At 34.4% G+C, this 22,182-nt stretch overlaps 2 protein-coding genes and 1 long non-coding RNA gene across 3 annotated transcripts in view; 2 read left to right on the top strand and 1 right to left on the bottom strand.

Annotated features, from left to right (window-relative positions):
• LOC111408070 (acyl-CoA-binding domain-containing protein 4-like) overlaps positions 1–14,624 on the top strand; it is a 25,020-nt gene extending 10,396 nt beyond the window's left edge. The window contains exons 5-18 of the mRNA XM_023037839.1: positions 2,775–2,969; positions 3,066–3,143; positions 3,488–3,577; positions 3,738–3,807; positions 4,533–4,594; positions 4,926–5,065; positions 5,413–5,539; positions 5,648–5,762; positions 7,166–7,254; positions 10,683–10,766; positions 10,852–11,031; positions 11,615–11,770; positions 13,075–13,134; positions 14,089–14,624. Coding sequence (XP_022893607.1) covers positions 2,775–2,969; positions 3,066–3,143; positions 3,488–3,577; positions 3,738–3,807; positions 4,533–4,594; positions 4,926–5,065; positions 5,413–5,539; positions 5,648–5,762; positions 7,166–7,254; positions 10,683–10,766; positions 10,852–11,031; positions 11,615–11,770; positions 13,075–13,134; positions 14,089–14,277 — 1,635 coding nt within the window. The 3' untranslated portion in view covers positions 14,278–14,624. The remainder of the gene's footprint in view (positions 1–2,774; positions 2,970–3,065; positions 3,144–3,487; positions 3,578–3,737; positions 3,808–4,532; positions 4,595–4,925; positions 5,066–5,412; positions 5,540–5,647; positions 5,763–7,165; positions 7,255–10,682; positions 10,767–10,851; positions 11,032–11,614; positions 11,771–13,074; positions 13,135–14,088) is intronic.
• Positions 14,625–18,161: 3,537 nt separating this feature from the next.
• On the bottom strand, positions 18,162–19,719 carry LOC111408069. The gene is made up of 2 exons (XR_002705278.1): positions 19,638–19,719; positions 18,162–18,420 (listed from the first exon to the last, which is right to left on the bottom strand). It is a non-coding gene; the product is annotated as an uncharacterized LOC111408069 (long non-coding RNA).
• Positions 19,720–20,814: 1,095 nt separating this feature from the next.
• Positions 20,815–21,779, top strand: LOC111408611. The gene is made up of 3 exons (XM_023038353.1): positions 20,815–21,171; positions 21,215–21,477; positions 21,533–21,779. The coding sequence occupies exons 1-3, from the start codon at positions 20,815–20,817 to the stop codon at positions 21,777–21,779; spliced, it is 867 nt and encodes a 288-aa protein (XP_022894121.1).
• Positions 21,780–22,182: the final 403 nt, after the last annotated feature.

Raw genomic sequence — 22,182 nt, 5'->3', positions numbered from 1 at the left:
TAAGATGCAAAATGGATGTATCCTATCTTCTCACGGTAAATGTCTTTAGTTGGCTTTGGACTTTCTTTTAATTTAGTGCTTAAACTAAGGCAGTGGTAGAAAATTTTGGCCTATCTCATTCTTTGTCCATGTTAACGAGGAATCATGTGGCCCCATTAAGTTTATGAAAACTTGATGTATAACAGTGTTTCCTTTTCTAATCATGATGGGTGCTAGAGCAAAAATAAAATCTAATACATATATTAAATTAAGGATTTGTATGATGGAAATCTTGAGTTTGAGATGATTAGAGGATTTCGTATTATTGTAGACTTGCTATTAAGGATTTGTATGATGAAGCAATCTTGAGTGTGAAATAATTAGAGAATTTCGTATCATTGTAGACTTGCTATTAAGGAATTGCATGATGGAGCAATCTTGAGCCTGAGATGATTAGTAGACTTGCTTCAAAATATTATTTGAAGTCCTTAGCGTTTTTCCCTTTAGTTGTGGATGAACTTGTAAGATATATACTAGATGAGGTTCTTTCGTGAATGTTACTCGCTAATGACATAGTGAGAAAAAACACAGAGAGAGGGAATCCAAGAAGAGAAGAATTGAGGATGAGGAAAATTAATCTTTGTTCATATAATCAAGGTTGTGAATTACAATGAATAAGGCCCCTCTATTTATAGGGTAATAACTAAAACAAGTTAAAAAGGAAACAAACTCCTAATAATATCAAAATATCAAAACAAATCTTATCTAATCTAATCAGAATTAAACTCAATTTAAAACTTTGATTTACTTATTCCTATATTGATCTCCACCACATAGGTTTAGTAGATATGAATAAAAGAGGGTTAATTTGTAAGTTGAAACGTTGGAGTACTTTGGAATATGATGGAATTTTCCAAAGAGAATATTTAGTGATTGTGTTGCAAGAACATTTATGATAGTAGAGTTATGATTGGTGATTGTGTAGTCCTAAAGAGTGATTGTTTTAGGTATTTATGCTTGATTGTAACTAAGGAAAGATAATTTTTTCCGAGGAAAATGCATATGAATAGAGCTGGTTAGATTTCTATGTGATATGAAGATCCCTATAAGGTTAAAAGGAACTTTTACACAACGATTATTAGACCTGTTATATTTATGCTTCTGGTTTTGGGTTGTTGAAGGACAAAATTTCATTATTAAGAAATAATGAGGTTAAGAGAGATGTTGCTAGATTTGATAAGATAATAATGATATCATATTACAACAAGTGGATGGTGTTACCTATTTAGGATAAATTGAGTGTTAACTTAGATGGTTATGCGTGTTGTATAGATTTAAAAAGAAGCTATCGCCATAAGAGTGATAGAATAGCAATAGAATATGTCAGAAGATGGAGAGTTCACCAAATTAACATGGAGTAGTGCAATTGATTGCATTGGATCTTCAAGTAGATGTAAAAATGGACCAAAAAGAGTGGGCAATATGTGTAGACAACTCCAAATTATTATTATTATTTTTGGAAATAAGATTTAGTTTGTTGTTGTAATCCTACAATGTTGTCTGTACCCTATCTCATGGATTGCTACATTGATTTAAATTTTGGTAGTTTGTTGAAGGTGAGCAATATACTATCTGGTGTATCAATTTTTCCTTATGAAAAGGACCAACAAAAAGATTCAGAGTTTTAGTACATGTTCTTTTGTTGCCCTTAACCTAACACACAAACATCTTAATTCATTTAAGAATATATTTGGTATTCAAACAGTTTTCACCATTTTTTTTAATGAAACTGTCGCCTAGCTATGTAAGAAAGATTTTGATAAACAAAATTTGTGTATGAATTGTTAATTAATATACTTTGTTAGAGAAAGAGTTGCATATTTTACCGGGTACCCCCTCTAATTTTAAGGCAGAGGTTCGGGGCCCATTGCTTATGTCATGGGTTGGAATCTTTTTTTACCAGCAATGAAAATGACAACATTATGTAGTGACATACGAAGTTGATATTTTTATATATGGACACTTATGTGCCTGACTTAGTTTTGAATTGACTGTGTGAACTGTTTGTTGAGTTCCCTAACTACTGTCAGGTATTGCAGTTGTAGGTTTAAAACACTATATTCTGGTAAAAGTGTGGGATTTTGATACCTTATTGATTCACTGACACTCATTATGGAGGTCTGAATTTTTACTTATTTATGCATACTAGTTTAAACAATCCAAACTTCTGGTGGAAAATCTGAATTTCTGCATGACAGTGCTTATATGCCTTAGAAGTTTAAAAGCTGTTATTAAATCTCTTGAAGTACAAGCTTTTTGCTATAAACTTCTCTTTTATCATTTCTCATCGTTTCCAATAAAACTCGTTCACTAGATTTGGTGTGAACTTGTGCTTCTTTTTCTGTCAATATTATATGAAATCCTCGTGTTAGACGTTTATTCAGAGTTTATGCTGCTGAATTCTGATGTTTTACTATGTTTACGTTCTCGTTTGATTGATATCAACTAATGTTCCATACTGCTCTAAATCACATCATCTTTACTACGAGTTCTTTATTTCCTTGTTTATCTTTAATCGAGGAAAAAGATACTTTCTTGGGACTTGTAAATCAATGAATTTACCTGTTTCATCTTATCTTTACAACTATGTACAAAAAGAGGAAGAAACAGACATAAGTTTATGAAGCGAATGAGATGAATAGTAGATATCTAACTTGTCATGCGTCTGTATTATTTCCTGTATCGAATTAAACATTGTTCTTTCACTGAATTTTCTTATATGTGTTGGTTCACAGCATCATCCAAAAGTTGAGACTGTCACAGAGAATGAAAATTCTTTTCCTGAGACTAAGACTATTCCTGCTGAAAACGGCTACCTTTCAGAAACTCAGGATAAAGATGTTGTGTCTGAAGGTCTTGGTGTAGTTAGTGTATATGACCAGTGGGTTGCACCCCCAGTATCTGGCACTCGTCCAAAAGGCCGATATGAGGTATTGGTACTTCATTTTTTCCCTTCGTTTTCTAAAAATATATTGGTTTTTGTATGTTCTGTTTAGTTTGTTAATAGAGCCTGATTATACCCACAGCATGGAGCTGCAGTTATAGATGATAAGATGTATGTATTTGGTGGAAACCACAATGGACGCTACTTAAACGATCTCCAGGTATTGGAATTACGATACTTATACTCAGATGTCATATATGCATGCCTCAGCATTTTAGTCTGTAGAATACCACATTTCAGACAGTTTAGGCTTCCATTTGTCTGATATATTCAACATATCAAGAACTCTTTCTGTATTGTGCAGCAGCAATCTGGGCTGTAACTTTAAATGCTATAGAAAATTTGAGAATACTATTACTCCACGTGTCACGTCTTTGGAATTCCAGTTACATTACCTACGCTGACTTGTGGGAGATCTTTATATTCTTTAAATTCAGCTCTCTTTGCTTTAAGCTTGCTGAAGACATCAGTCTTATGATATTTTTAATTTGAGGAACATTGTAGGTTCTGGACTTGAGAAGTTGGATGTGGTCTAAAGTTGAAGTTCAAGCAGGAACTGAGGGTGCAATAATTCCATGCGCTGGTCATTCCTTGGTTAGTTTGAAAATTGTTTGTCTAGGTTATCCAATGAAAAGCACAGTTATAGCAGCTAACGACTTATACGTTATAATTGCACGATCCATCATCTCATGGAAATTCTAGACTGGATACTTTTTCTACTATCATGTTAATTGCAACACATTTTTCCTTGAAGATACCATGGGACGGGAATAAGCTTCTTTCAATAGCGGGACATACAAAGGATCCTTCTGAAACTTTACAAGGTTGACATTGTGCCTCGTTTGATTTCGCAACAATGTATTTAGTTTCTTTTTTTTTTTTTTTTTTTTTTTTAATTTTTTTTAAACTGAAAACAAAAATTAAAGAAGATGGACTAATTGATGCATTTGTTCAGATTTTTCCCTTTTTTTTTTCAACGAGCTAAAAAGAGGAAAAATTCACCCTTGATTGCTGTCTAGATAAATTCTTTTTGTGTTTTGTGTTGTTCAAAGGTTGTTGTGTATGAAAGGTGGTCATAGGGATTTGATGATAGAAGGGTGCGGCGTGTGTATGAATTAGATGATTTTTTTTTTTTTTTTTTTTTTGTTAACTATTCTTTCGAAGAGGATTGTAATGCTGAAGTGTAAAAAATTCAGTGTGTTTTAGGGATGCTATCATTCTAAGAGAGTTGGATTTTGAACTCAAATATTTTTATGATCCTTATTTGGTGCATTTTTATCATAAACAAATATGTAATCTGAGATGTTAAGTATTTAATTTTATTAATTTGATGTGAAAATCAATTTGCACAAGTTTTGAAATTTGCTCAATACTATTGCTCTCTTTTGCAAAGCTGAAAGCATAAAGTTATTTTTGATCTGAAGTTTCTTTCTGCAGTTTTTTCCCCCACAGAATGATTAATTTAATGGATTTTACTTAATTGCCTTCCAGACAAGCCTGGTGTGGGTTTAGTTTTGCTTCTCAATACCTAACTAATTTATTACAACAGTGAAGGTGTTTGATCTGCAAACTCGTACCTGGTCGACCTTGAAGACTTATGGAAAGCCACCGGTAACAATCTGTTATCTAACAATAATCTTTCGAATTCATTGTTATGCTTTCAAGTTCCTCACTTTAAGGAAGCAAGCATTTTCTTCATCTCATTCTAATAAGCAACAGGCGACAGCTACATCCATTGCAAACTATCCAAGCTAGATTCTAGTCCAGATCTTTTACAACTAGTACTCTTGTCAATTTACCGGAGCAGTCACCAGTCAATCATGTTTATTCATTTTATCTTTTGAAATGATTCTAAATAGATATGTTTTGACATGCTTCTGCTTGATGAAAAAATTCTACGATTTTATTATCCTCGAAAATGTCTAATGTTTATTCTTTTTAGGTTTCTCGTGGAGGGCAGTCAGGGACCCCTGTTGGCTCAACCCTAGTCATCTTTGGTGGACAAGATGCAAGGAGATCCCTTTTGAATGATTTGCATATTTTGGACTTGGAAACCATGACGTGGGATGAAATGGACACACTGTAAGTTCTTTTTTGTTTTCCAGAAGAATTATAGAATCAGGCTCTTGGGTTGTAGCTTTTATTTTGAAGCCATTGAGCTACTTTTTTTCAGGGGAATACTGTATTTCTGCTCTATCAATCAAATGTGTTTATGGTTGAGTATGTGAACAGCTTGCTGGTGCTCATATGTTTTCATCCTTACCATGCATGCTTGTTAGTGATGGAAAACCATTATGGCTCATCAAATGATCAAATCAACATTTTGACTCTTCCTTCTCATTTGATCGAGGAGAATTTAGCTTGTGTCACTTTCTTTCACTTGATAGGGTCATTTATATATTAGTTGTGGTAATGTCTGTGATTTTCAGGGGAGTGCCTCCTTCTCCAAGGTCTGATCATGCTGCTGCAGTACATGCAGAACGTTACCTTCTTATCTTTGGTGGCGGTTCACATGCAACCTGCTTTAACGATCTTCATGTTCTTGATCTGCATACTGTGAGATTAAAATTTCATTCCATTAGTTGCTTGCCTTTTAAGTTCTAACTTCTCGTTACTCAGAATACAAAAATTTCAACATGTTTCTGTCATGTTTTGATTACATAGATGGAATGGTCCAGACCCACTCAACAGGGTGAGATACCAAGTCCTCGTGCTGGTCATGCTGGTGTCACAGTTGGAGAGAATTGGTTCCTTGTCGGTGGTGGTGACAATAAGAGTGGTATGGATTTGATACCTTAATTAGTTGTCAACTTTGAGAATGATTGCTGGCCATCATTTTATGTTGAGACTTCTTGGTTTATGCCCTTTACATGAGCCTTTGTATGTACTAAGAGAGTCGTGAGCTGAAAACACTACGAATCAATTCAGAGTGCGTGCATATTGATAACAACCTTGTTAGTTTCAACTAAAATACAGCATTAATTCTCCTGTATTAATTGTTGTGGTTATGATATAAAAGAATACAAATAAGCAAGATCTTGAAATGTAGTTTTGCTTTGATAACTGTGGTTCTTTTGAGAATTATGCCTTTGATGAACTATTGGACAATGGATCTGCACGGAGTCTTAGTCTTGTTTGTAGCTTCTATATAATAACAGTAGCTTACAAAAAAAGGATTCAATCCTAGATCTTATCCAACTGTGAAATAATGATGAAGAGATTTTAGAATACAGTAGGTTCGTAGAGAGAGATCAATCGAATAGGTTTGATTGTCATGAAGTGGTTTTTCTTGAGTTCAAACTCATGTTTTGTTGCTTATTACAATGTGGCTATGCCGATGCGTGATTTGTGTTAGCTTTTTATTTTTATAAGACAATGGGACCAGAAGTGCAATGACAAAATATTCTGGTCTGAAAGATAAAAAAACTTCAAAGTTAGATATGGAAAGAAAGGAAAAGAGGAGTATTGTGCTAGAGTAACGTCACCTCCAATTACTTCTCGACATTTCCTACTGTGTTCCATTTTGAACTCTGGTGCCCCCCACCCCAACCCAAAAAAAATAAAAAAAAATAATAATAATAATAAATAAAAAGAGTACTGCTGGCTTCTCGACGTGTTAAGAGGATTGGCCTTGGGCAACAATGAGATTGCTTCATTCCTGGTTCTAAGTTGCAGAAGCAACCTTCTTGCTTCCAGGGGTGAGCTGTGTCCGTTCCTGGATTCTGCAGAGTCAGGAACCTTCGCACTGGGTATTACCTTTTAGCAAATTCTCCATGTATCATTCCTGCAGGCATGTCCGCTTCTGTCTTTTATTTGCCCTCGTTTTCATTTTTCTTATTTTTTCAGTCTTCTTCTTGATTTATTTTTGTATTTAAATCATATTAATTTATACAAGGTTGCTCTAGCTTTTCTTCCAAAAGTGTTGATTCTCAGATGTCCATTAATGTAAAAACTTGTTATTGAAGAGTTCATTTTACTTCGAGAATTTTATCTGTCAATACTGTTCCAAGTTGGCTCTTGTTACAGAGATTATGAGTTATTGACTGTTAACTCGTTGATAAACCTACTTTTTGCAATATTTGAGAAAATACAGAGTTATCTATATCCATTGTTGCTCCTAAATCACGTGTGCTACTTAGTGAGATTTTCCATATTCCTTATTTTTCTCTAACTCTTTTGTAGGTGTCTCTGAAAATGTTGTCCTTAACATGTCCACGTTGGTCTGGTCAGTTGTAACTACATTTCAAGGGCGCATTCCTCTTGCTAGTGAGGTATTTGATATCTAGTAAAATTAATTAGTGACAATAATTACTGCTTAATAAATATGTTCATAATATGCTAATGATCTAATTGTATATCATATTCAGATGTAATTATATGATTAAATTGTTGATAGATTCTCCATCATGGTGTTGCAAGAGGGGGGTTATGTAAGAACTATTGAAGTCTTGTTTTAAGTGATCCCTCAGAGAGTCTCAACTATGTACCATTGATAGCGGGATGAATTGGGGTAGGGTGATAATAATAAGCATATGATAAAATCTGGAATGTTTAAAGATGTGGTGATCTCCAATAGGGAAGGCTTGGAAGATTTACAACTGTATAATATGTTGTTCTATAGCACAGATGTAACATCCTCGCAGATTTTCTGATTCAGCTGCAGTTAAATTTTTCATTGGGTGATCTTTTATAATGCAATTATATTAAAAACTGATGTTGATTCTAAATTACTGGGGCCACATAGGTATATATACAGTAGTTACTAGTTAGTCTATTCTTGAATTATGTCTAGGCATAATTTTACGGTGAGTGACTACTTCTACGATTTTTACCAAATCTCTCTAGGCATAATTCTAATAGTTAATTACACCCTACATATTTACATAATACAATTAAGGGCAGCGAACACCAAAGGAAAGATATAAAATTAATACAAAACACAGAGAATAAAATTTTCTAAGATTATAAAATGGCAGAAATTCGACACTTTTCTCAAGTTGGCTTGAAAATGTTTTTCTTTCCCAGCATGTGTATAATGAACTTGAAAGAGGAGACTGTTAAACCTTAGTGAGGATATCTGCAAACTTGAGGAATACAGATCTCTCCACTTTCGAGTTTTGTAATAAACTGTTGGTGTGTTTCCTTGTCTTTAGTTCGATCGTGATGGATAGGATTGTGTGCTTTCTTTATTGCAGATTTATTTTCACATTATAGATAGGACCTTCTTACTTTGTTCCTAAATCTGACAAAATGATCTTTATGTGGAGAATCTTGCGTATCACCTGTTACTGGATCTAAATTTGGCTTTAACACTTGATTTGGCCACCCTGGATTTTTTCTTGCTCCTCAATATCATAAGAATACCTCCAACAAAATGTGTAAACCAGTGGGCACCTTTGATGAGTGATCGCCATGACCCAGTTTGAATCAGTATACACTTCCACTTCATATTTTCCACGTTATCTAATATATAACGTGTCATTCCCTGGTGCTGATTTCAAATGATTAAGAATTTGGTAGGCAGCTTCCAAGTATTTTTCCTTTGGTGCGTCCATAAATTGACTGATTACGTTAAATGTATAGGTAATATTAGATCTGGTATGGGGTAAGATAAATTAACATTCCAACAATTAGCTGTTACATTTTTTGGTCAGCAGATGGATCTCTAGAAAAATCTCCCAATTCATGATTAATCTTCATCCTAACATATTCCTTTCTATGTTTAGACAAAATATATCCCTTCTTAATTAGCATCTTGTACCCCATTTTTTTGGTGTATTGTTAGTAACCTACACTTGAGTGCTTTAGGATCAAGTTTGATCTTGTCAAGGAAATGCACCCAAATGCTTTAGGGGGAAGATTTCCAAAGCGTTTAAATGAAGGAAAACTTATAACTCAAATTAAATAGGCTGTATTGAGACTGCAATTATTGCTTTGAGTTTTTTGATGGACTTTTAAAACCTAGAAATCTAGAGATTAGCTAATTAATTAGATAAGTTTTTGACATAACTTGCCCATTAAGTTTTTGGTACTCTCATTCGTAAAAGCAAAGTTCTAGCAACTTCTAGATGTAAATTTATATTCTTTGCTACTCATTTGTCGAAGAGTGACAGTACATGTGGAATGTTGAATAATCCCTCCTTTTTGGAACTAAGAGATAACTCGTTGAAATTTTCTTTTCCGTTGTCTGAACTTTTGAATATGGATATTTACCGAATTGATTGAGCATATCATTTTATGGAAGATGGGTAAGTTGACTGACTTGATACTTATTTTTTAGCAGATACACCCATGTGACCTCACTGCAATCATCCATAAGTTCGGCAAATCATAGAGCACCACAAATATTAGTGATTCTAGGTTTTACTTTTCGCACACATCATTATGAATAAGACAGAACGAAGCCACAAATCTTTCATTTATTGATCAAAATGGAACCAGATGATGTTTAACGATTTCAAAATTTTACAATGAAAGCTGTTTTATTGAAATCAAGTGAAAGAAATATCTTCGCATAAAAAAAATTAATGGTGAACCCCATTTGTTATGCCAAGTAAGATATCCTTCTCTTTGAAGGATGACAAACATGGTTCCAAGATGGCCACATCCACTCTTAAGTTCGATTGGAGACTGGATAGGCTAGAAGTGAAACACCTGGAACAAAACAAGCAGTTCCAGTCGGACCATAAAGTCTATCATTTTCCATAGCATACACAAGCTGTATACCTGTTTTGTCCTGTATAACACAATGAGAGGGAAACGAAGTTAAGCAATCTAGATAATTGGTACGTTTTGTCTTGGACATAGTTTACATGTTAAATTAGGAAAGTGACTTGAATCTTTCAAGAAAACTATTCCTTGATCCGTAACACTACAATCATTGCCATCTGTTGTGCCTGCACAAGTGTAACAATGTGAGAAGAAATGAGAAGATCCAGTTATATTGTCAGAAGCTCAGGAACCAATGATTTAGCCCATGTTTGAGCCACATTCTTGGAAAAAAATGCATTATTCATGTCAAATCAATGGGAAATGTGTGGTTAAAAAATAAGGAAAAGTTTTAGATTTGCGTATAATATTATTTTATTGAAAAATGTGTGGTTGAAATGATATCAAATCACTGTTGAAAAATGTATTTTTTTGAAAATAATGTGGCTCAAACAAGCCCTTAGGTGTTAGAATAACAATCTTAAAAAGCACTTGAACCTTTAAAACATCATGCAACTTAATATTGGAACAAGAAGCTGCCATTTGATTGAGCGAAAACCTTTACACTAACCTTACACAATAACTGTAAGAGATCTATGAAGACGAAGAACTATGACATTGCTACTGTTGTCAAATAAAACATAGTTAAGAGTTTTGACAGACCTGACGAATATTTCTCCTGTTGAGCTAATATATTTCAAAGGGAGCCCCATTGTTGACAGCCCAAGAAAAAAACTTGCTACTTCTGATAAACTTGTATTGGATGCATCTCACTGAGAGAACTTTATAGTATTAAAAGTTCATTTCTTGTGTCATGTGCACATATAGGAAGATGATGTTGGTTTTAACTTATACTTAAAAAGGTATTTAACAGTTACTGGATTGGATAAAATCGTATTTGCACCTGCATATATGGTGATTTTTTATGATTACTTCAATTACAAGTGAATGATAACCAGTAAATGGTACCTGCCTTTCCATGTTTGTATAGGGCTCAAGTTTGGTCCTGAGTTCCTTCAATGGTGAAGATATCCTGGTTTCTTTTGGAGGATATAATGGGCGGTACAATAATGAGGTATGAGCTTCCCTTTAGGTTTAACTTTTCTGTAAGCTGATTTCCTTTGTTAATGCTTCAATGTGGCTTTACTTTCTGCTAATAGGTCAATGTACTTAAACCAAGTCACAAATCAACTTTTAAATCAAAGATGATGGAGTCACAAGTACCTGATAGTGTTTCAGCCATTCAGAATGCTACAAATGCTACCAGAGATGTGGAATCGATCGGCCAAGAAGGAAAAATTAGAGAAATTGTTATGGACAATGTTGATTCAGAGCCAATGGTACGGAAAGTTGCATACTTGCTTTCTTGGATTTATTTGTATAAAGTACTTGTACCATAGTTATTGTCTTGATACTTAGGTTAATGGCATACACAAATTTACTTTTTTTCCTTACTATCTATTATATGTACTCATAGACAAGGCAAAACCTTTTGCGCTAATTATTGACTAGCAATGTTAATGATAATTTGAGTGTTACACATTCATTATAATACTTGTATGGTTGCAAAATACTGTTTAAGTACTCCACCCACAAAAATTGGCTGCAGTCCTTCTGTTAAACTGGTCAATTATTTATTTATATTATTAATACATTTGGAATGCCAGCATGCACTTTCATAATTTTTATCATATAATGAAATAGATTATTAAACTACATACATAGTACAATCACCTGTTTTTCCCCATATCAATGAATTAAATTAATATGATATATGGTGTCGAAAAATTTACTATCTAATTTTGTACTGTAGATAATGTTGCAAAAAAATGGGAATGGAGTATTTAATATAATATCATAAACCTCCTTTCCTTGTACAAAAACCTTTGAAGAACTTTTGACATATGAATCCCTATGTTACAGGTCAACAAGGTTGAAGAAACCAATGAGCGTCTCTTAGCAGCCCTCAAGGGAGAAAAGGAAGAACTAGTATCCTCTCTCAGTAAGGAGAAAATGCAAACCCTCCAGCTAAAGCAAGAGTTGACGGAAGCTGAGAATCGCAGCACAGACCTATACAAGGTAACCTTTTTGGCAATTTCACCAATCCATTTTGCTAGTGCTGTGTGAGCTAAATTTAAGGTAACAAGGGCTAAAATGTCTTTCTGCTCTATGCATGAACAAGAATCGAGTTATTAAATTGTAACAGTATGTACAATAGTTTCACATTGTTATGTAGTGGTTTCTTCTAAATTTATTCTTTTTATTGATTTCGTAGATATATTGATCGAATATATCTATTCTTGGAATTGTTCTTGCACGAATTTCTTGACAAAAGTGGGAGTTGGACAAGTGTGAGAGCATCACACCAGTAAATTTGCTGGCCAGAGAGGCTCCAGCTCATCTATAAAAATATGAGCGTTTTACGTGCATGTATTATGCCATAGAGATTTGTGTTTGACAAAATTATTTTATTTTATTTTTTTTGAAGAAATGACCTAAATTTGTGAGGTGCATATTCATTATGCCCCCGTTTGGCCCACATTCTTTCCAAATTTTAATGGTTGGAATAGTGTTTTTTTTGAAAAATGTGGTTGTAAAAGAATGAAAAGTTTTTTATTTGCGTGTAATATTATTTTATGGAAGATTGTGTTGTTGAAAATAAGATTGAGAAAGAGAATGAGAAGGAGAATGGGGCCAAACGGGAGCTATGTTCAATCCCAAAGGAGAGAACATTCTGCAGTTACTGGTGTTCAGATATGAAATTGATAAAATAGTCTCATCTTACCACCATATCAGATGAATTTTTTTTTACTGTCAAATATGATTTCTGATGGCAGCATGCTTCACAAAGAAAGTATTCAAAACCAACTTGCTTGCATTTTTTGGGAGAGCTTAGAGTGATGGAAAAATGAGGCCTTCTCGAGTCTAGCATACAAAGGCTTATTTTTTTGTTCAATTTTGCTATCGCTCTTTAGTGTTCTACTTTTATGTAGAAAATCTTGAAAAAAGTGTCAGAATTCTCTATTTTGATGTCTTTTAGTCCTATAATCCTTCTAAAGAGAGATGTCTACTACATGTACTTGATGAATGCTCTGGAAAATTTTGAGTTTGTGGGTTTATCAAGAATTTGCAACCTGAGTGGTGTGGCATCATGTTTTAAGTGAGTTCTGGCCAAAGTTTTAATTAAAAAAATGTGTCATGTGATGGAAATTAATATTAGATAACGAGGTTATAAGCTAGGACATCACTGGACAGAATTCTCTTCTTCTCCTCGGGTTTCTTTTCCCCATTAATACCAAGATAATTTTGGTTTAGCAAAGTATGAGTATACATTTATTCCTCCTCAGTTTAGTTTAATTTTAGAAATCACTCATAATTTTCAGGAACTCCAATCTGTACGAAGCCAGCTTGCATCTGAGCAGTCCAGATGTTTCAAACTTGAGGTAGCTGTCTAAAATCTTTTGCTGATTCTCATGAATATTTTATTTCTTGGTAAATTTTGGCTGTGGTAAAGGAGAAAGGATTTCTTGAGGAGTGCATATTTCAGTAACCTGGCCAAAATGGGAAATTTGCAGTGTAATTTATCCAGCTGTGCTTCTTGATTAATGCACATGCCACCTCCACGAGGAGTCCTAAGAATCACTTGTCAGTTTGAATATGCGTAACCAAATAATCTCTCTTTTACTGCCTCTCCATCTCTCCAACATACCGCATCACTAACTACCAGTTACAACTAATAGAATAAGAATAATGCTATCTAGCACTAATTGTTAGGTGGTTACACTTTTTCATTTAAATGAGTCACGTGACTTTGCATTTAAATGAATCTAACATTTTATGCCATGTAATTGCCACAGACTGGTACTTAAACACTAGTAGTGATGAATAGCATTACTTATAGAATAAAATTATCAGTTATTCTTTCTAATAAGGTTACTTATTCCACATGGGAATTTTTTCATTTTCTTTTCATTTTAGTGTAGAGGTGTAATTCCTAAGGTATTTTCAAAACGGTTACGAGAAATTAGAAAATGTATGATTTCATATTGCTTTATAAATGAGGTATAGCAGATGTCGTTTTAGTAATATATAATTGGTTGATTCAGTTAGGTTACATTACAAGGTTCTTTTTTTCGAACACTTAAATTCACCATCACTATGAAGATATGATTTCTTATTGGTCCTACCTCCCTCCCCCGAAAAATATGCAATTTGCTATTGGTTTAGATGGCCCAATTATAGTGTAGAATCTAGGAAACATAATTTTTTCCCTTCTCTTTAATCGGTAACTACAGGATCTTTGTTGGTCAGTGTCATGCGGTTTATGTGAAAGGGTATAAACCGGTTCAGTTTTCTACTTTTGCTCGGCTGCTAACTCTCGCTTCTTTAACTTACAGGTTGATGTTGCAGAGATGCGACAGAAGCTACAAACAATGGAAATCTTACAAAAGGAACTTGAACTTCTCCAGCGACAGAAGGCCGCTTCTGAACAAGCTGCCCTAAATGCAAAACAGAGGCAGAGCTCAGGCGGCATGTGGGGGTGGCTTGCTGGAACTCCTAACCAACATGTTGATGGTGATGATTGATGCCTGATGTATCTAAGCATGATGTTTGATCATTCTAGGTTTGGGGTCGTCACTAGTTTACTTCATATGTTATTCTTGCCTTTTAATCCCCTTTTTTGTAATCTTGCAATAAACACACACGGTTTCTTAGCCCGAGGAAATACGTACATCTTCGAAATCGAGCTGGTGCAGATACAGGAGGCCATTAGTGAAAAAGATTCTTTCTTAATTGTTTATGAAGATACAGATTGTACGAGTGGTTTATCATTTTTGAAAAATATGAATTTTCAACTGATTGTACACAGATTTCTTCTATGGATAATAGAGCAAAAATGAGAGAACAGTTTGATGTTTGTTTACATCGTGAATCTCTGTGCTCTCCTGCAGATTGATATACACTCCTAAGTCCTAACTTTTCATAGTCCCACCCCCCCTCTCCCCAACACAAACACACCCCCGACCCCCATCCTACTTTGTAAACTGGAGATATTTTTGTATGTTTAATGTCACTAATTAGTTAGACTAAAAGAATCAGCAATTTTATAGAAATCTGATTTCAGTTGTGGCCAAGCAGATTCTGGAGTCTGTGCATTTAAAGTGAACAATCTTCCCTTGCAGGCACAACAGATGGCGACATTGTGTCGCTGAAACATTGAGCTTTCGACTCTGAATTCCAGCTTATAGTAGTTAACTTTTCTTTGTGAGTCCTGTCTCAAACTTGACTCTGTTAATGTTCCTTTGACATCTGTGAGTTTGGTTGATGCTGTGATTGTCCTGACGACTGCTTCTCCCACCTCTTTTGCTCCTCCAAATGCCTCGATCCTGTTGACAAACGATGAGCATGATGAGTTGGAGTTTGTTCTTTTACTTCTAATCATGGTAAAAAAACATTTGAGAAAATTAGGGGCTGGTTTCTCTTTGGGTCTTCTACCTTCAAAAAGAAAGGTTTTGGGTTCTCGTTTGAATAGGTGAATTTGAGTCCTCACTTAATGGAAACTGTCCATGTGGATATTAAAATTATATGTGGCTTAAAATTGGAGGGAAAAATCGTCAAATCATTGTACGTCAAACGTTTACTATTTGTTTTATGCAGGAATTCAATTCACACAATTAAAATGAGTTGGAAATCCAGAACTTCATTAGAATCCAAAATCAGAGTTCCTTATGTAGGGAAGGCTGCTACTCAAAAACCTTTTAAGAAATTAACTAGTAAAAGTCAAAAAACAAAACCCTTCCCCCCCCCCCCCCGCCCCCCCCCCCCCTCCCTTAAAACTTCATCTTTCAATTAAGTTTGGCCATTAAAGAAATTAAATCTCGCTCGTCGAAATTAAATGATTCCATGGAAGAATAACGATTAAAAAATTATGTTTCAATGATGAAATTGATAGAATTTATTCTCATTCACAATCCTGACAACATAAATTTTTGAACAAAAAATAAAAGTCTATTTAAAATATAATGTCAGAATTTTTTCATAAAGATCCATACAAAAAAAGGAGCTTCTAGTACCGCATGAATTAGCTTAAAATTGCCATCTAGGCAAGGGGTAAGGGATATAGAGGGAATATGGGATTGGGAAATGTTGAAGTGGAGAACCAAGAGATTGGGGGTATTGATTCACATGTGAGGAGATTTTCAAGGGCTTTAGATTTTGCATAGTCAAGAAGATGAGTGATCTATGTAATGACTTTAGATTTTCAATGCTTTATTAAATCATTTTGCAGTATCAGAAGATGTTATGGGAATTCAATGTGGGCAAGTTTTGTTTTTATTCTGGAGCTATCATTGAGACTATGGCATGCTACTTCATTATGTCTTGAAATGTTATTTTGGTTTATTCGAATACGTAAATACACCACAATATTGTATTATGTCTTTCATTGTTTTTTTTTTAAGTTTTATTGAATTAGGAGTATAATTGTAAATTTATTCTAGTGTATTCATTAAAAATATATTTTAATTGTGGTGTGATTATAATGTAGTGTAGTAATTAAAATTTTTAGTGGTAATATAATTAACCTTAAATATATGTTCCTCATTTTAAAGCATACCAGCAAATTTTCTGGACAAAAAAAGATCGAAAGGGATTTTTATAAATGGTATCGAACCTTTAATCATTTTTATATTTACGATCATAACGTATTTTCTTCATAAGACTAACTGCTTCAATGGAATTGCATTTACATGTACGGAAATAGTGTTGCGTTGTCATATTCACAATAGAATTCAGCGTTTTTTGTGTGGTTTTGGGGCAGCATTGACAGATTAGATGCGCGCGCGCACTATGTTAGCGATAGGGCTATCCAGTTTTGGTGGTTCAAACTTCCAAGTGGATGTCAATCTATGAAATTATATTTTTGGAGTACGTTAAGAAAAAAAATTTATTTATGTACATAAATAAATAAATAATTTACTATTTTATCAATTATTTATTAATTTTAAAACTATTATTTATGTTTACCACTTGTACAATTTTTTTTCCCATCCAATACACATATACTGCTCAAATAATATATATATATAAAGGATGATGTCAATTTCTACATAAAACTTCAAGAACTGTGCTATGCGCATAGACAATTTTGCCAAATTTGTTACAAGGTGACAATTGGCTTAAAAAACTCCAACCATAAGTGTTGTCAATGTAGCAATTATACATCACCACCTAATACAAAATTGAGAACTGACATAAAAGTTATAGTTTTTCCATTTGTACAAAAATGATTTCACAGAAACAATACAGAACACTCACATGAGAATGGGTTCCATGTGAATATAGTGCACGGAAAAAAAACCATCCCCGCCTGTTGTGTATTCTGGAGGGGTTTTGTCAATGTATGTTGAATACAATCTTATAAAAAAACATCTTAAAGACTTTATATTTTAGTGAGATTATTAATTTAGTACACTAGAGCTCAAAAATTTTATTATTGGGATTTAGGATAAATAGAATTTTTTTACTACTATTTTATTCTTTTAGCTAATGGGTTAGCGTAAATAGAATCTATTTTACTACTACTCATTGAAGTATAGGGATGCTTCTGAAATGAGTAAAAGCCAGAAGGAGCAACACTGTCTAGAGCCTACCGGGTGGCCGATGGGTGCGCTTTTATTTTTATTTTTTTTGTTTCCAGCAATGCTTGTCCATTTAAAGAAAAAAGAAAAACAAATGGAAGTACGAAAAAGAAATCCATATGGATCGGCCAGCTATGTCACAGTTCAATCCATTTTATACCTCTTGAATGGTAAAGTTACAATGACAACCTTCCGAGATATCTATCACAAATCTCAGTATATTAGTCACCATGACACATTTTTTCCGAGACGCTGGAAAGAGAAGCCACCCCTTAAAACTCGACTTAATGAGCATCAATAATCAATTTTACACATTGCTGGAAGATTGAAATGCGACGGCGGGTAGAAGACAATGAATTTAGACCTTGATGGAGGATTGAAGAATATGGCATAAGGAAGGGACATAAAAGCTGAAAAATCTTAATAAACTTTCGGTAGGAAGGGAAGAGGTAGAATGGCTCAATTCTGGTAAGAGAAATGACAGCACCATTTGCACTTCAAATGCTCAAGTATCCAGCAAATTGGTTCAAAAAATTGAAAGCCAACTACTACATACAAGTGGCCATGAAAGAGGATTATAGTAGAACAGAATTGACCATTTGATCTCGTTGGCTTTATTCTAAGGGCTTTGCTTCATATACATCAAGGGTTACATAATGTATAAGTGGCATTATGTAATTGGTTGGTGGAAAGTCACTTGTATTTTATGTAACCCTTGATACATATTTGATGTACAATTAGAATAATCCTTACTCTAATATATGTCAAGATATCAGATATTTCAAGATAAATCAAACCACTCTTTGCATAACCATGTAATAAGACCAGGAGGAAAAAAAGCAAGTAAAATGATCAATTATAAGAATTAATACATTTGATGCACAATTGCTTCTACAAAACCCCATCCATCTTCTACATCCGGTCCCATCCAGAATCCAGAAATTAGCACATGAGCGTTAGAACTTACAAAAAATTGGCAAATAAGAGGTTTGCAAAATTGTCTTGTTGGAGCAAAGATGTCCAGATAGCAGCTCTTATTCGAAGAAAGTATGTCTCCTCCAGAATGGTTTGACAAGATGAGCTTCCTTGCTGCAAAAAAAAACTCAAGTTGTCAACCATTAATACGTACTAGAAACAGGATTACTCGAGCATCACAAAGCTATAACATTAATTTCATGACATATCATTTAGAGTTAGTCTACTTTGTAGACCCAAACAAAATTTTGATACAGAGCGAGTTCACTTCCAATCATTTTTAAGGTTATTTAGTTGGCATCGCAGTTCTCTAGATTGTGCCAATTTATTTATTTATTTTTCAACTAACAAATCTTCGGTGTTTTCATGCCTACAAGGGAAATGGAAAAGGTTTCTGTATATCATCATGCAACTTCACTCTGAAACATTTTAAAGAACAGAACGTCCATGTTTAAACACACGTATATGGCAAAGGAGGGAAAAACAATTTCCTTGATTTGACATGTACAAAAATCGTTACTGTTTTCTTAATAAACATCAAGTGATTTAGAAATTAAGCGTATTGGATTAGCCGATTAGGGAACACATCATTACATTCTGTATATCATTGTCAAGAACTTTTGAGGAGAATATATTATATATGCAATTAGTACAATTCTTTTTCTTGTAAAATCTAGAGGAGAAAGACGTCTCTGAGGAAGATGAATAAAAATAGAAGAGTAGTGGTAACCATATTAGTCTTGACATAACATCATATACCCTTTGCTAGATGGATCTTGTTCCATTCATTCAAAAAGCAAATCCTAATTCCTAACATCTTTGCTGATAGAAAGAAATAACATGCCAAAATGTCCCGCTTATTAATTGAAGAACTTATGAACTAAATAATAAAATCCTGATAATAACTACTAACTGTTCCACAAGTAAATGGTGAGTCATAATGTGAGGCAGAAAAGCAAACCCCTAGCATATAGAAGAAATGCCTCGACTAACTCATCAATTTAGCTTCCATTTGGTTTCCGGTAATCTCTTAGCTAGAAGATAATATAATTTGTTAAAGAAAATATTGATGCTACTTTTTTTTTCTCCTTTTCCTTTAGCGTGAACATAATAAGGACGTACATTTCCTTTTATATTCTCAGCTCACAGAAATCTGGCTGAATAATTTTAGAAGTTTTGTTATTAATGCTTCATGTACTGTCCAAATCTGAATGTTCTGGCCTGAAGCCCTCGTGATTTGAAAAATGACATTATGCTTATTCCAGGTTATAATATAATCAAGAAACTTCTTTTGTGCATAGTAGGACCCAGCAAGAGACTGAAGAAAGAACCTGTTCTTCTGGATAATGGGCACATAAACCTTTCACTTGTCAATCTCCTAATGTTTGTTCCCTACAGCAATCCCATATAACAGTGAGTATAAAAGATGACCAACATCATCAAATGATAATTCACTCTCTTTGGCACAAGTGTGTGGTCGAACAAGAATGTTTGTAGAAGTAAGTAGTTTTAAAAGGATGGGGAATACATCAAGTATAAATAGTCAATTAGTTACAAATCACATCTACAGTGACCATAAAAAATGTATTCTGCATCTGTAGATGAAACTTGCCGAGAAAACTATCAAACCAATGACAGTAACCTAACTATGCAATTATATAGTTTGTAACAGATGGAACTTACAAATTCAAATGCATAAAGTAATTGAATGAGATGCTGGTAAATGCATATTATTTTTGTTTCCATTTTTTTCTTTGACAAACATAAATTTGCCATTTCACATTAATGCGACCAGGAGATGACAATAAGAAAAGAAACCAAGAAATACTAATAACACACCCATGTTACCATTCTAATATCCACGACACAAGGTAGCAAGACTAGAAACAGTCTGTATATTTCGTTGCATTTCTGTTTCTAACCTAGAATAACATTTAAAAAATTGAGTAGAATAATAAACTTAAACATTTATTCCAAATTAGATAAAGCTGTTGAATATCTATTTGAGTTTGCTTCAGAAAATCTGCACCAAAATATTGACAGAAGACTAATTCTCAGACTCAGGTACATGTGTAAATCCAAGTATCAAACATTTGATTGTCTAATTTTTCAATGCAATTTGGTCAAACAAGTATCTTAACTTAAACACGAACACAACCATGTTATTTGTAATAGCAATAAGATACTACTAGGATGCTCAGTGCATTTTTAAAATTTTCTTTTCATTAGAAGGAAAAAAAGAAAGAAAAAAAAAAAGAAAAAGAAAAAGATAGGATTGGAAAAAATAATAGTGCAATGGAGATGAGATGAGAAAAATGAAACTAAAGAAATGCAGAAGTCATCCACATTCCTAGAGGGTTGGAAAAGTAGCCACATGCCAACATCATTTCCTACACGCAACTAAGTTCGTGTTGAGAATGCAAATTACATCGATTTATGAAGAATCAGATAGAGAAAAACTGTTCCAGCAGCCATGCTCAATAATCCCACTAAGATGAAAGAATTTGAATGGTGCCTAGATGTGCTCTTAAAGTTGATCTCATGAAAGCTTATGATTCTGTTCGCTGGGATTTACTCCTTGCGGTTCTAAGGGTGCTTGGTTTTCCGGAGGGGGTTGTTGAGTGGATAACTGAGTGTATCACTTCCACTCAATTTTCAATTTCAATTAATGGCGAGTTGCATAGTTTCTTTGCTGGTGGGAGAGGTTTGAGACGAGGAGATCCTTTGTCGCATTATTTGTTTGTCTTGGCAATGGAGGTCTTTTCGGGATTAATGGGTTTGATGGTTGCTGAGCAGGATTTCAAATACCATTGGAGATGTGAGAAGGAAAAGATCACCGACTTGTGTTTTGCTGATGATCTTATGGTTTTTTTGTAGAGTTGAGGTTGGTTTCGTATCTCTCATTAAGGATTGCCTTAATCGATTTAAAGCTCTATCTGGACTTATTCCTAATCCAGATAAGAGTAATCTATTTGCTAGCGGTATTTCTTCATATCTTAAGGATCAGTTGCTTGATATTTTTGGGTATAAGGAGGGCGTGTTATTGGTACATTATCTTGGTGTCCCACTCATCTCTACTAATTTGCGAGTTTTGGATTGTAAGGTGTTGGTGGATCGAATTATAACTAGAGCGAAGAGTTGGACTTGCCGAGCGCTGTTACAGCTTATTAAGTATGTACTATTTCTATTCAAGTATATTGGTCTTCTATATTTATTTTACCAAAAGCTGTGATCAAACAATGGAAGATACTCTACGAGCCTTCTTGTGGAAGGGTTGTGCCCTCAGCACCGATAGGACTAAAGTGGCATGGGCAAAAATCTGTATGCCTAAGGATGAGGGTGGTTTGGGTCTACGGAGCATGGAGATTTGGAATAAAAGCACCTTTGGTCCCTTTGTACGAATTCAGCCTCCTCTCCGTGGGTTTCATGGGCACAATGCTACTTACTTAGAGGCAGGAGCATTTGGGAATTGAAATGTCATGGAGATTGCTCTTGGAGTTGGAGGAAGATTCTTGGACTTCGGGATATGGAGAGGGACAAAATGAAATTCAAAATTGGTAATGGTAGACGTGCTTCGCTTAGGTTTGATAATTGGCATCCTCTTGGCCCTTTAGAGAAGATTCTTGGTGAAAGGATCATTCATGAATCTAGATTGAGCAGACAAGGTTGACATTATTGAGGGTGATACTTGGAGTTGGCCATCAGCTCGTTCCTCAGTGTTGTCTAACTTCATGCGAGATACGCTTGATACTTTTCGACCAGATAGTACTAGAGAGAATGTCTTGCGATGGGTGGATGATGTGCATGGAGTCTTCTATATTCGGAGTGCTTGGGAGTCTCTTCGAGTTCACTGCCCTAGGGTGACCTGGTATCACA

This window comes from Olea europaea, chromosome 13 (assembly GCF_002742605.1).
Source record: "Olea europaea var. sylvestris chromosome 13, O_europaea_v1, whole genome shotgun sequence".
In the NCBI taxonomy this organism is placed as follows: domain Eukaryota; kingdom Viridiplantae; phylum Streptophyta; class Magnoliopsida; order Lamiales; family Oleaceae; genus Olea; species Olea europaea.
Note: the sequence above shows the minus strand (reverse complement) of the source record. Positions and strands in the feature narration are given on the sequence as shown.